This window comes from Impatiens glandulifera, chromosome 5, assembly GCF_907164915.1.
Source record: "Impatiens glandulifera chromosome 5, dImpGla2.1, whole genome shotgun sequence".
Taxonomy (NCBI): domain Eukaryota; kingdom Viridiplantae; phylum Streptophyta; class Magnoliopsida; order Ericales; family Balsaminaceae; genus Impatiens; species Impatiens glandulifera.
This window is the reverse complement of record NC_061866.1, coordinates 6,054,600-6,069,549: the sequence shown is the minus strand read 5'-3', so window position 1 is coordinate 6,069,549 and position 14,950 is coordinate 6,054,600. Positions and strand designations below refer to the sequence as shown.

At 35.8% G+C, this 14,950-nt stretch overlaps 1 protein-coding gene across 1 annotated transcript; it reads left to right on the top strand.

The window, feature by feature from the left end:
- The first annotated feature begins 8,938 nt into the window (after positions 1 to 8,938).
- LOC124937989 (laccase-17-like) lies at positions 8,939 to 11,353 on the top strand. Its single transcript, XM_047478337.1, has 6 exons — positions 8,939 to 9,076; positions 9,185 to 9,336; positions 9,441 to 9,685; positions 9,774 to 9,902; positions 9,984 to 10,937; positions 11,048 to 11,353. The coding sequence occupies exons 1-6, from the start codon at positions 8,957 to 8,959 to the stop codon at positions 11,176 to 11,178; spliced, it is 1,731 nt and encodes a 576-aa protein (XP_047334293.1). The 5' UTR covers positions 8,939 to 8,956; the 3' UTR covers positions 11,179 to 11,353.
- Positions 11,354 to 14,950: the final 3,597 nt, after the last annotated feature.

Below are 14,950 nucleotides of genomic sequence, written 5' to 3'. Positions count from 1 at the left end.
ATTTTACAAATCGTTTCAAACAAATCGGATTTGTGGGATCAAAATCCTAACAACTGGTATTAGAGCAGCTAGACTAGATCTAAGAATTAAGAACGATGGAAAACGAGAACAGTATATGACATGAGATTGGAAGATTCGATGGGACATATTATGCCTTTTGGAGAATGCAGATTGAAGATTATCTCTATGGAAAGAAGCTTCATGTTCCTTTGAGTGAGAAACTAGAGAAGATAGATGAATCTGAATGGACACTCCTTGATAGACATATTTTGGGAGTTGTCCGATTTTGTAGCAAAGGAAAAGACCATCATGGGTCTAATGAAAACTCTTTCTGATATGGATGAGAAACCATCTGCTAACAACAATGTACATTAATAAAAAGATTTTTTACTTAAGAATGGTTGATGGTACTTCTATCATTACTCATTTGAATGAATTTAATACTATTATGAATCAATTGTTATCTGTTAAGATTGATTTTGGAAATAAAGTTAGTGTCTTGATTTTGTTAGCATCTCTACCAAATAGCTGAGAACCTATGAGGGCAAAAATTAGTAATTCAGTTGGAAATGCTAAACTGAAATTTGTAGAAGTTGTGAGCAACCGTTTTGGCTAGCATCAGTCGGACAATTCCTAAAATATGTCTATCAGGGAGTGTCCATTCAACTTCATTTATCTTCTTTAGTTTCTCACTCAAAGGAATATGAAGCTTCTTTCTATAGAGATAATCTTCAATCTGCATTCTTCAGAAAGCATAATATGTCACATCGAATCTTCTAATCCCATGTCCTATACTGTTCCCACTTGCCATCGTTTCTAATGCTCAGATCTAGCCTAGCTGCTTTGATACCAGTTATTAGGATTTATATATCCCAAATCCGACCTACTTAAAACAATCTGTAAAAAACTCAAAAAAGAGGAACATAAGAATATACAGATTTATAGTGGTTCACTCAAATTGAGCTACGTCCACTTTAACTGCCACCAGATTTCACTATGAAGAAGAAAAAGATAGACAAAGTTTTTGCCACACACTTTATCTCTCTAGAATTATGTCTACTTCATGTAAACCCTTAATAATCACATATTTATCGGGCAAACATTCAGATAATAAAACCTAAATAACTCTTAGTCATGTTCAAACCCAAAACCAAACACAAATCTAATAAACTTTAATTAACAATTATATAGTTTATTATAAGTGTAGGCTTCATAAATCAACAATATTCAATGAACAGGTTCTCTACAAAGATTGTGTTAGGAAGACATCAGATTGTGATTCTATCATGTCTCGAACCCAAATTTATATGTTAGACGTGCAATCGACGCATGTTATACATTAATTTCGTTAATAACATGCTAGGCTAAAAGTAGATCATCCATGTTATATTCATAAATATCAATTATAATAGTGAGATATTTTATATTGTTCTTAAAATATGTTAATGACACCATATTTCTTCAAGACTATTAATTCTTACAAACATCATATGCTTGCTTTAAGTTACACTTCTGTAGGACAAAATACAAAATACACCTTCATCGATAATACCTATATATAAGTACTTATATATATATATATTTAAGTTCCAGACTCTTTGATTCTTCTAAATTACTCCTGATCTCTGTCTGAAAAGAATTTATCGAATCAAACTTGAGAGCTCACTGAGCTACTAAAGATAAAGAAAACACTTTACAATAAATGGATCTTCAGGATTAAAGAAAACATGATAAAACCATGAGGTATATAGCAATGTTGGTTGTGAAAGAATTTCAACAGAAGGAAAATATTAACTACAATGAGATCTTCTCTCTAGTGGGAAATTCGAAGTGAAACGAAGCATGGATGGCTCATCAAAAAAGTAATATCTCTACTGCACAGGAAATTGATGACAATTAAAACTATTTTGAGTTTGCTTGTAAAAGAGGACCTTCATCTTCAAAAAATGGATGTCAAATATGTTATTTTTTCACGGTGATTTGGATGAAGAGATTTACATGAGAAAACCACAAGACTTTGAAATCAAATAAAAGATGAGCTTGTGTGTAAGCTTTAGAAGAGTCTGTATGGTTTGAAATAGGCTACAAGGCGATGGTATAAAAAAATTGATAGCTTCATGAAAGGTAACAACTTTTTGAGGTGTAAAGTTAATCATTGTTACTATATCAAGAGATTTGATAAGCCTTACATTATTCTGCTCATTTACGTTGATGATATGTTGATTGCTGGAACAAACTTGTATGAGATTAAGAAGCTAAATAAAAAGTTGTCTGAGAAATTTGTAATAAAGGATTTGGGTGCTGCAAAACAAATCCTTAGGATGAGGATTTTCAGGGAAAATATAGTTCTCAAGATTTCACAAGAAGAATATGTGAAGAAAGTTCTTAGTAGATTCAACTTGTACGATATAATTATCCCCTTAGCTAGTCATTTTAGACTATCCAAAGATCAATCGCCTTCAATATAGAATGAGAAAAATTACATGGCCATTGTTATGTATGCCTTTGTCATTGGTTGCATTATGTATGCGATGATTTATATATGACCAAACATAGCACATGAGTAAGAGTTGTTAGTAGATTAATGAACAACTCGGGTAGACATCATTAGAAAGTAGTAAAATGGATACTACAATACTTAAGAGTAAATATGAGTCTCGCTTTGTATTTTCGAAAGTCTAATATGTGTTTGAAAGGATATGTTGATGCTGACAATGGTGGTGATGTTGATAGTAAGAAGATCACAATATGGTACATCTATACTCTATGAGGTACTACAATCAGTTGGGTTTCAAAACTGCATAATATTGTTACTCTTTCTAGTTGCGAAGAATAGTATGTTGTTGTGATAAAAACTACTAAGGAGATTATGTGGTTACAACCCTGTAAGCACTAAAAATTTACACTTCAATTTATAATAATAAAATAATTATTTTAAATTATTTCAAATAAATAAAATCAAAATAATTAATCTCATTGCCAAAAATCAATTAAAACAATTAAATATACTAGTTATTGTGATAATTAAAGCTTAATTAATTAAGGAAAATGGTCAAAATAATAAAAATAAAATTATTTAAGATAAATGTTGTAACTCATTTATTTCAAATAAAATTTAGAAAAATTAAAGGATAAAAATAAACAATTTTGATGAATTATTGTATCCATTTCATCTAAAAAGAATTATTTATTTAAATCCTAAAAATATAAATAAATAAATTATAAAATAGTTGCCATATTTATTTTAATATTTTGTATATTTGAAAATATCAAAATTAAAGGCAAAAGGGTGAAAGAAAAACCAATTTCAAACAAATTCTTAAGGATTTAATTAAAACATATATCAGTAATCCAGTGCAGTCGAAACTCGAAGGATTTACTGCAGCAGGAATTGTGGCGCTTAGATGAGTACTGGATGAAAATCCAGTGCCCAGGAACACTCTGCGTAGCCTGTTGTAGTCAAGGAGACGTGCGCCTGGGCCACATCTAATCATCAAACGGACGTTAGCTAGAATGCTAACGAACCGCTCCAACGCAACGACGTCGAGACAGAACGCCCGAATACGCTCAAATCGACATCATTTTGAGCGCCACCTTCGTCTCCAACGCAACGCCGGAGTGGATAAAAACAGCCGCCTTTGATCTTCAAATCAAAATGGAACTCTCTCGTTAGTCCACCATTTCAGCTCTTTTAAAGCCTAGAATGATCACCCTTATGAAAATAGGGATGAATCATCCCTATTCCGGCGACTTCAATCAAGAACAGCCTAAAGCTATTAATGGTTTTTGGTCGATTCAGGACACTTGAAGACATCAACTAACTTAGAAATGCTATAAATAGCTTCCCTAAGTAATCCCGGAGGTAGGGAATCCAATCTCCACCTTCAAATCGGAAGATTACAAAAATCCGCCATTGTAACTCAAAACTTTTGAAATTTTCAAAAATTTGTTAGAAACCTTAAATCTTGGATTCAGATATCCCAAAAACTTCCCTAAGGTCCAATGAGTGTTCTTCAATCTCTGAAATGATTTCAATCACCCTCTAATTCATATTTACAGTTTGAATTTGAAATTTTTATATTTCAAATTACAAAAGCTTGAATATTTCAAATTCATAGTGTTTATGGATGAAAAAATCATCATTAGAATCATTTAGAAACTATCTGAATATAATAGAACCGATCAATCGATCTAAATCAAAAACCCAAATTTGAATTTCAAAATAAAAAAAAACAGGTTTGTTGTTCTTGGGTTAATTCTGTTGAATCACAACTTGGAAAGTTTCCCAACATGATTGTAAATATGTTGGGAAACTGTTTGGATTATGTTTGATCCATCTCGATCATGTTTGATAAAAAAATAAAATTTTCAAAATAAATGAAAATTTTGAGTATTTGAATTGTTCAAAACGAATAGCCAGTGTTCTTATTTTGGTACCAATTAAGTATGTGATATAAGGAAGCTATTGGATAGCTCCTTTCACTTCAAAACAAATTTTAAATCAAAATTCCAAATTTTAATCACAGAGTATTTTGAACAAATTGATCATCATCCAGGTCGATTGATACCTTAAGATGATGATCAACATGTTCCTAGGAGCTTTGTGAAATTACCCAAGCTCTTAGATCAAATAATTATAGCTAAAAAAATTAATTTTAAAAAAATGAATCCTTGTGTTCTTGAGGACATAGACTTCTTAGCCTAGGACCGAGAGATCCGACCGAGAATCCTCGGTCCGGACCGAGACCAAGGACCGAGAAAATTGAGCTAGTACCAATGTTCTTGAGTTAGGACCGAGACCTAGGACCGATATTCTTGAGTTAGGACTGAGACTTATGACTGATGTTATTGAGATAGGACCGAGAAACCATACCGAGGATTCTCACATAGGACTAAGAGGTCTGACCTGGGACCGGGACTCTTAGGAATAATAACCTAGAAATTCAAACATGGGACTAAAACTCTCAGGACCTAGGACTGAGATGTTTGAGTCTAGCACCGAGACGAGACCCAAGACCCAAGACCGAGAGGTCTAACCTTGGGACCAAGAACTCCCGAGCCTAGGACCTAGGGACTTAGCCTAGAGTTAGCCTTAGACCAAGAGATTTATACACCTCGACCGAGAAACCTAGTCCAAGCTAGCCCCGGACCGAGAGGTTTATACACCTCAACCAAGAAACCTAGCCCTAGGCTAATCCAAGACCGATAAGTTTTTACACCTAGATCGGTGATCCCATCCAAGGATCGAGATCCTTAACATCATAACCGAAGGACTCCTGTACTCAAATCTAGAGCTTCCGAGCCTAGACCGAGGGTCTTTGGACCCCGACCGATAAAATCAGACCCAAGCCTTAACTCTTTAGTCCTAAAGACTGTTTAGTTCCACTTTTCAAAATTCAAAATTATTTTTATAATTTTGGAACCCCAAACCATTTTCTAAAAAACCTAAGAGGTTGGAAAATGACCTTAAAGTATTTCCAGGATGTTTCCCAAACAAATATTTTAACCGAGATTCGTTTGGTTTTATTTCTAAACTTTAATACCCTTACAAATGACTGATATTCTATAGGTATAATTCTCCATAAAAATCTTCCGCAACAGGTACCATTATTTTAATATTGTTTCAATATTTCAAATAATGTTAAAACCTAGAAGCATGACTAGGACCATAAGAATAATCGATTAAAAACTCAAACGTTATACAATCAATTTAAAAAAAAAAAACCAAGTTTATAAAGTAGAGATCATTTTTTAACAGGTACGGAGGACATAGTGCGAAAGCTCTTTCCCGAGTATCACCAAATTTCAAAACAAACGAAACTCTGGTGTAAAATACGTTTGTGCACGTACACCCCTTTTTATTGATTTTCATAAAATCAATTGGCAACTCTGTTTTTTAAATAAATATTTTTTCTTAAATTAATTATATTTTATTAATTTAAACTGAATTTCATAATTGTCATTTGATTATTAAAAAATCTCCAAATTATTAAAATTTGAACAAAATTAATTATTTTTTACATAATTGATTTTAAAACTACCAGGTGTTATCAAAATCTTTTAAAATAATGTTTTATTTTAAAATGATGCTTGACACGTAAACCAATGTTGAAATCATCGAACCTTGAACCACTTCGGGCCTGCATGCACACGTGCCTAACACGCACGTCTTCCTGCTACGGGATTCCTTGGGGTTACAAACCCTTTTGCGTGAATTGGATCAAAACTATGATGGAACTGTTTTGTGATACGAAAGCCAGGGTGCCATTCATTCATTTGACAAGAATCAAGTTTATCATGGTAGGACAAAGCATATACAAATTCGTTATCATTTTATCAGGTCAATTTTAGAAGATGTAGTGTTAGCTCTTGAGATTCCTAGGAGTGAGAATTTAACTAATATGCTTCTGAAAATTGTGCCAATGAGAAGTTGAAGTTGTGCGCAACTTCAATTGACCTTCTTCGTTAAGCCATCAGATGGAGAGCCGCTACCGATTGAGAGAAAATTAAGTTAGTCTCTAAATGGGAGATTATTGAGTTATGAAGTCTACACTTATAATAAATTCTCAGAAATTAATTAGAGTTTATTGAGTTTATATTTGGGTTTGGGCATGGGTCTGACCAAGATTTATTTAGGTTTATTTACCTGAATGTTTATCCTATAAATATGTTATTTTTAAGAGTTTACAAAAAGAAAATAATTTAGAGAGATAAATAGTGTGAGGCAAAACTCTATATTCTTTCTTCTTCATAGTGAAATTTGGTGGCGGTTGAAATTGACGTAATTTTTTCGAGTAAAAAAATATAAATCTATGTATTCTTTGTTCTTTTTTGGGTTTTTACAAATAGTTTCAAACATGTCAGATTTGGGGTCCAAATCTTAACAAATATGATAGTATTGTGAATGATCTACAATTGACCTTTTAGATTGTTAAATGTTCTACCATTAATCTCAACCTAAATTATCCTCCAGAAAATAATATGAATATAACCTCATTGTGTGAGACTCACAAATCTAGTCGATTTAATTCATGTTTCCCAACACACACCAATGTTTCTTACACAACCCAACTAATATTAGTATTGCTCCAAAAAATACTCCAAATACCAGCGACACTCTTACAATGTAAAAAAAATGAGAGATCGTCTTCATTTCGTTGAGGCACAAACGATATTAACTGACCAAGATAAGTGTTTTGCGTATGCATCTATTATTAGTTAGAATCTCAATATGGATTGCACTCCACCAAAAAAATATATTAGCGGGAACCCTAAACTCCCATAATTTTTCCGAACAAAATACAGTAGCTCTATCAAAAAGAGAATAATAATGTCTCACATTAAACTTATTAATATCCCCAATCGCATCGCATCTTGGTTCAACGAAGACACTATTTTATTAGCCACTAAGGATAACAAGAACTTTCTTCAAACAATAACATTTATTTTATATCTGATATGAATACGATGAGCAAAACCTTGAGAGCGATGTTCGTACATATCTTTAACTCTCAGATCTCTACAAAATAGCATTAGAGGCATGCACGAGAAATGCAACCGCAAAACACTTACCACACATCATGCATTCTTCCAAAGCCTAGTTGATGAACCATCGCGAATTTATATGGTATTCTACAATATTTTTAAAATTTTAAAGAAGGCTCTTTTTACTTTGTTTTCCTTTTTCACAATCTTTTCAATGCAATGCAAGTTGCAACCCAAATTTGTATATATTGTACAAACTTTATCTCTTACATTTATTATATTCATTCTCAACATCTTTTTCATTTTGAATGCATGGTTAATAAATTAGGTTATTAAATGAAATTAGGGGCCTACAGCGGGGCTAACCCTGAGGTAAGACAACCAAAGCACTTGCATAGGGCCCCCACTTTTATAGGGCCCTCATTTTTTTATATTTAATAATATTATTTTTTTAATATTATTTTTTTCTCTTTTTTCTCCTTTAATATTAAATATAAATTATAAAAATAATTTTTTTTATCTCCTTTTTAGTCTCGTATTATAATATATTAATTATTTATATTTTATTTTATTAATTAAAATTATTTTTTTTTTTACTATTTTAGGGGCCCAAAATTTAAATTTGTATAGGCCCCAAAATCTCAACGGTGTGTCATGCTTAGTTTTTCATAATTAAAAAAAAAAAATTATTTATATGTAATTAAGTATAAAATTAATTTTGAAAACATTAATAAATAAATGACACTCAAAATAATTCATAGTTACCAAATTAATTATAATTTAATTTATAAATACAAATCCACTTTACTTCTGTAAAATCATAAAATTGAAGTAATGTATAAGCTTAAATAAATTATTAAGATCATTAATTTAAAAGTTATTTAAACCAGAATTATTAGCAATTTTTAAATTAAAATCATAAATTGAGATTTTCACTTGTTAAGGTATAAAAAAGGAAAATTCATAAGCGACTCAATTGATTTGGATTTATTTCAAAAGATCTGACAAAAAAACATATATAAATAAATATATTTTATTACGAATAACTAGATTAATCATGTTCAAACAACTTAAGTTGATCTTTTACTTTGACATCATTTAGACTTCTATATAGGGTAAACCCTTAATCTACGGGCATCTCTTGTCCCAACTTGTGCAAATATGATTTGGTTTTCATTAATGGAAAAACGTTTCACTTATAAATAAAATGATTATGCACCAATTAAAAGGATCTAGTTGCAAATTTAGTCTATTGGAGAATTTTTCTTTGATTACACTCTAAAGATGTTCTCCAACAGCACATGATGATCCAACCAATATTAGCCTTTTTGAAGTTACGTTGGTATACATATATATACAAATACCCTTTTATACATCTTATCTACCAATCACCCTTCATACTTCTATATATAGAAAATAGCTTCATCATAATCTCCACAAACCATTTGACATAACAAACACATTTAGAGAGATGACTACATTTTCTCTATCAAAAGGGTTCATGAGAACACTCATGTTTGTGACGGCTATCTTCCTCATTGGAGGCATCTCCGAAGTGAATGCAAGTGCGACGAGACACTACACATTTAACGTGTGTACCAAATTCATATCTTAACTTGTTGAATCCGTTTATATATGCATTTTGATGTTCTCTATAATATTTACTTTTTCTACATATATTGATAAATAAATTTTCTAGATTACATTACAAAATGTAACACGGTTGTGCCACACGAAGACAATGGTGACAGTAAATGGTCAGTTCCCCGGGCCTCGCATTTTTGCAAGAGAAGGTGATCGGCTTCTTATCAAAGTGATCAACCATGTTCCTAATAATATAAGTATTCATTGGTAAGTATTTATTTATTTCATAATCTCTCTTTTCAATCCAACTCCAAAGATAAATTATATAGGTTTTCAATCAAAATAATTTTACATGCTCGAATTGAAAACAGGCATGGTATTCGACAACTTCGTAGCGGTTGGGCAGATGGACCGGCATATATAACGCAATGTCCTATTCAAACCGGGCAAAGCTATCTTTACAATTTTACAATTGTAGGCCAAAGAGGGACTTTGTGGTGGCACGCCCACATTTCATGGCTAAGGTCAACTCTATATGGACCTATGGTCATTCTCCCTAAGCTTGGAGTGCCCTATCCTTTTGCCAAACCCTACAAAGAAGTCCCCATTATATTTGGTATTGACAGACCTCTTATGTAATCTCTACATGCTTGATTAATGATGTTTTATCATTGATGTTACATCATTTTAAAACATATTTTCAGGTGAATGGTTCAATGCTGATCCCGAGGCAATAATAAGTCAAGCCATACAAACTGGGGGTGGTCCAAATGTATCTGATGCCTATACAATTAATGGGCTTCCTGGACCCTTGTACAATTGCTCAGCAAAAGGTTTATAATTTAGTTTATCATAACTTATTTATTATTGCAACTTTGATCATCAATATTTATTGACATAAATTAACATGGCAGATACATTCAAGTTAAAAGTGAAGCCTGGGAAAACATATCTCCTCCGGTTGATCAACGCTGCACTCAATGATGAACTTTTCTTTAGCATCGCTAATCACACACTTACAATTGTCGATGCTGATGCTGTGTACGTTAAACCTTTTCAAACGAATACGCTTCTCATCACTCCTGGACAAACCACAAACGTTCTTCTCAAGACACATTCCAATTTTCCGAATGCCACTTTCCTCATGATGGCCCGACCATATGCGACTGGTCAGGGCACATTCGATAACTCTACCGTCGCTGGTATTTTGGAGTACGAACACCCCTCTAAAGTTCACCTTAAAAAACTCCCCTTGTTTAAGCCGACACTACCTTCTCTAAACGACACTTCTTTTGCGACGAATTTCTCGAGCAAATTGAGAAGTCTTGCTAATGCTCAATACCCAGCTAATGTTCAAAAAAATATTGACAAACATTTCCTCTTCACAGTTGGCCTTGGGACAAGTCCTTGCAACCAAAATCAAACTTGTCAAGGGCCTAATGGGACTAGATTTGCAGCCTCAATTAGCAATATTTCATTTGTTCAACCAACCACGGCACTACTTCAATCTCACTTTATTGGAAAATCAAATGGAGTTTACTCTCCTGATTTTCCATATAGTCCAAATTGGTTCAATTACACAGGAAACCCTCCAAACAATACTAAAGTGGGAAATGGGACCAAACTAATGGTTCTCCCATTTAACACCAGTGTAGAACTTATCATGCAAGATACAAGTATTCTTGGTGTTGAGAGTCATCCTCTTCATCTCCATGGATTCAACTTTTTTGTTGTTGGACAAGGTTTCGGAAACTTTGACCCCAATAAAGATCCTAAGAACTTCAATCTTGTCGACCCGGTTGAAAGGAATACAGTTGGTGTGCCATCCGGTGGATGGGTTGCTATTCGATTCTTCGCAGATAATCCAGGTAATATGTAACTAAGGTTTCAACATATGATTATCTAGTTAGTTAGTAAATGTGTATGAATTTTGGTATTGATGGTATATTATTACTCAATTGGTGCATGGTTGGAACAGGTGTATGGTTCATGCATTGTCACTTAGAAGTCCATACAAGTTGGGGTTTGAAGATGGCTTGGCTTGTTTTAGATGGAAAACTTCCCAATCAGAAATTGCTTCCTCCTCCAACCGATCTCCCTAAATGTTAACCTTAATTGTTGTTTGTCTCCTCTTTAAATCGGTTTTTATTTTCCAGCAAGTTTTCTAGTTTGTTTGAGTCTTTTGTAATTGTGTTTTAATCTTCACGAAAAGGTGTTAATTTGTTTGTGTAAAATTTCTTGAGAGAATAATTTTAAATGCTTAACTAGTTTGAATGCTTTTAAAGTTGTATTTTGCTTACTTAATTTTTCATAACGCGACTGCAAATTAAGTATAATTAAATTCATTGTTAATATTTAAATAAACTAATTCAAAAATATATATATCTTACCAAGATTATTGTCACGGGCTAAAATTCGACCCGTGCGGCACTAAGCTAAATCGACCCTGATTCTAGCTTAGAAAGCCTTTCTAAACACAATGCAAGAAGAACTTAAACGCAAGAAAGAACTTAGAGAGAGAAAACTCTTGAGAATAAGAATATATTGAAAGAATGCTTGATAATTACAATGGAATACTTTCAGGGTATTTATAGGGCTTACACGTATTAAATTAGGAATTACGTCTAATTACAATTTAATTACACTAATTTAGGATATTCATTCCATAGCAAGAATATCCCTACCTAATTTAGAATATTCCTTGTAATCTCTTCCTTAATTAGAATATATATTATAATTCTTTCCTTGATTAGAATATATCTTCCAATCCCTTCCTTAATTAGATTATCTTCCAATCTCTTCCTTGATTAGAAGATTCGCTGGGCCCACGTAGGTAACTGGGCCTCTCTTTGGCTAAGAAGATTAGCGCACTATCAGGCCAAGACTTTAATGAGCCTCGACATCCCCCGGGATTGGGTCGTGACTCTAATGGGCCGTGACATATTCCCTCACCTTAGTCGTGGCCGTCCTCGGTTCGACCTTGGCATGATACTCTTCAACCTCTTCCTTGAAACATTCCCCACACGGTCCCTCGTATCTGTGCACAAGTCCCTTGAGCACAGATTACATAGACTTGCATTCTAGAATATCATGGAAGTACACCTCGTGGCTCGATGTTTGCACCCCATAAAAATGGGACGTGACATACTCCCCCACCTAAGTCGTGGCCGTCCTCGGCACGACCTTAGACCGGTGCATGGTGATCTTCTATCTTGCGTCCCTTGAGCGCTCTTCCTCCCCCTTTGCACGTCACGACATTGGGTGCACTTATGGTCGCTAGCCTTAATCGATATAAGACGTTTCCCACACATCTTTCGATTGAACACGGTCCCTTGAATCTGCGCACAAGCCCCTTGAGCACATACCGCATAGACTTCAACAGTTGCGGGGGAAACTTCCCTCTTTCCATCGTCCCCTTCCTTAACTGCACACCCTCTTAGATTTTCCCTTCTCTTCATATTCTTGGTGTCTCCCTCTGAATATGCCTGAGCACGATCTGCTTCTTTTCCCACGGACTTGGTGCGAGTGAAGGCAGACTGACTTTGGCCCACGTTGCTTGTGGCCAAACTTTGTGGATCTAATGGTTGTGTGTTGTCTTTGGCCTTGAGCCCCTCGAAGGCTTCGACACACGCTATCTGAACTTCCTCAGGTACTTCCTCTTTTCCTTTGGACCCGTCCCCATCATCCATCTTGGCAAAAGTGGCAAATGTCTCTTTACCACGTTTGCGACCTCGAACGAATCGCATCGCTGAGAACCTGCTTATTCCCTCTGATTCTCTCCTTGTTGGAATCACGCTAGTCTTCCCGTGATCCAAAATGATTAAGGAATCGGAATAAGGCATTATGCAAGCGCGTACCTGATCGCACCATTCGAGTCCCAACACTACGTCGTAGTCTTCCATTGGGACCAAGGTAAATGAGACTCTCCCATTCCAGCCTCCAATCCTGGTGTGCACTCTCCTAGCCTCCCCATTTACCGGCTTGGCTACATCGAAGGACTTCACCGTCCCTCTTGTTGGGCTGATCCGCAGACCCAACGCATTGGCTACTCCTTCTCGCATGAAGTTGTGCGTAGCCCCTGTGTCTACTAGTGCCTTGATGCGCTTTCCCCCGATCCAAGCTTCCACAAACAAAGAGGCCCTCCTTGTTCCCTGGTCCGGTTTCGCAACACTAGTCTTCACAGCATTGAGCAGTCTTAAGGATCCTATTTGAGTCTCTTCTTCCTCATCAGAGGACTCAGTTCCTTTAACTGCTGCAACCTTTTCCCCCTTAAACGGGCACATAAACTTTATGTGATTATGAGCACCACAAATATAACAGGTTATTGGCTTACCCGAGTCATCGGCTTGCCTTCCTGAGTTTTTATGTGCATGCCCCTTCTTAGATGGGCGGTCTCCCCCACCTTTCTCCTGGTCCTGTGGGCGGTCTCCCCCAGCTTCTTCCTCATCATACCTGATGAACTTTGGCCTGTCCACAGACACTTTGAGCTCTATCAGTCTTTCTGCAACCGTTATTGCCTCGGAAACGTCTCGCACCTTGGCCCTTTGCAGCTCCAACTGTGCCCAAGTCTTTAGGCCGTTAACAAACGCGAACAGTGCCTCCTGTTCCGTTAGACTGGGTAACTCGAGCATCAACTCCTGGAATTCCTTCACATACTCCTTGATGGTCCCTTTGTGCACAAGTTGACTCAACCTTTTCCTTGCCTCGTACTCGGCATTCTCTGGGAAGAATTGGCGTTTGAACTCGGTCTTGAAGTCTTCCCACGTTTCCATCCTCAAGGTCCCTCGTTCAATATCTCCTTCTCGCCTCCTCCACCACAGCAACGCCATCTCTTGTAGGAAGAAAGGTGCCGTCTCCAACTTGTCACGATCATCAAGTATGCTTGATGCCCGAAAGTACCTCTCCATGTTCCAAAGGAAGTCCTCCACTTCCCTTACACTCCTCGAACCTTTGAATGGAGTTGGCTTAGGAACATCCATCCGTTGAGGTGTCGCACCTCTATGTTCCCCTCCATTCCTCGCAATCCGCCTTTCCATCGATTCTAGCCTCCCCAAGATCTCTCTCTTGAGGGTCTCGACCATCGCATGGACTTCTCCCCGGATTGGATCAAGCACCTTCTAGCAGATGTCATTAACCTCCCCTCGAACCGAACCCAGCACTTCGTCACGAATGCTACGATTCGAACCGTTAATGATCCCCATTAACTCATTCTCCAACTTTTCAGCACCCTCGTCCAACATCGTCACCTTCTCGGCCACCGCGCTAAACACTTCGAGAGCTTCTTGGTGATCGCTCATGCCTTCTTCAAGTCGGGTCACCCGCGCTTCCATGGCAGCACCTCTCTCGACGGACTTATCCCTCTTGGATCCCTTGTCCTTATGTTGGCCGGTCGGAACCTTAGTGACAGTAGTTCGTGAATCCATTTCTTGCAGATTGAATGCGGAAGTACAACCTTGCTCTGATACCACTTGTCACGGGCTAAAATTCGACCCGTGCGGCACTAAGCTAAATCGACCCTGATTCTAGCTTAGAAAGCCTTTCTAAACACAATGCAAGAAGAACTCAAACGCAAGAAAGAACTTAGAGAGAGAAAACTCTTGAGAATAAGAATATATTGAAAGAATGCTTGATAATTACAATGGAATACCTTCAGGGTATTTATAGGGCTTACACGTATTAAATTAGGAATTACGTCTAATTACAATTTAATTACACTAATTTAGGATATTCATTCCATAGCAAGAATATCCCTACCTAATTTAGAATATTCCTTGTAATCTCTTCCTTAATTAGAATATATATTATAATTCTTTCCTTGATTAGAATATATCTTCCAATCCCTTCCTTAATTAGATTATCTTCCAATCTCTTCCTTGATTAG

Coding starts and splice junctions, on each gene's coding strand:
- LOC124937989 (XM_047478337.1), top strand. CDS start 8,957: ATGACTACATTTTCTCTATCAAAAGGGTTCATGAGAACACTCATGTTT. Junction 9,077..9,184: donor CGAGACACTACACATTTAAC/GTGTGTACCAAA, acceptor TAAATTTTCTAG/ATTACATTACAAAATGTAAC. Junction 9,686..9,773: donor AGAAGTCCCCATTATATTTG/GTATTGACAGAC, acceptor ACATATTTTCAG/GTGAATGGTTCAATGCTGAT.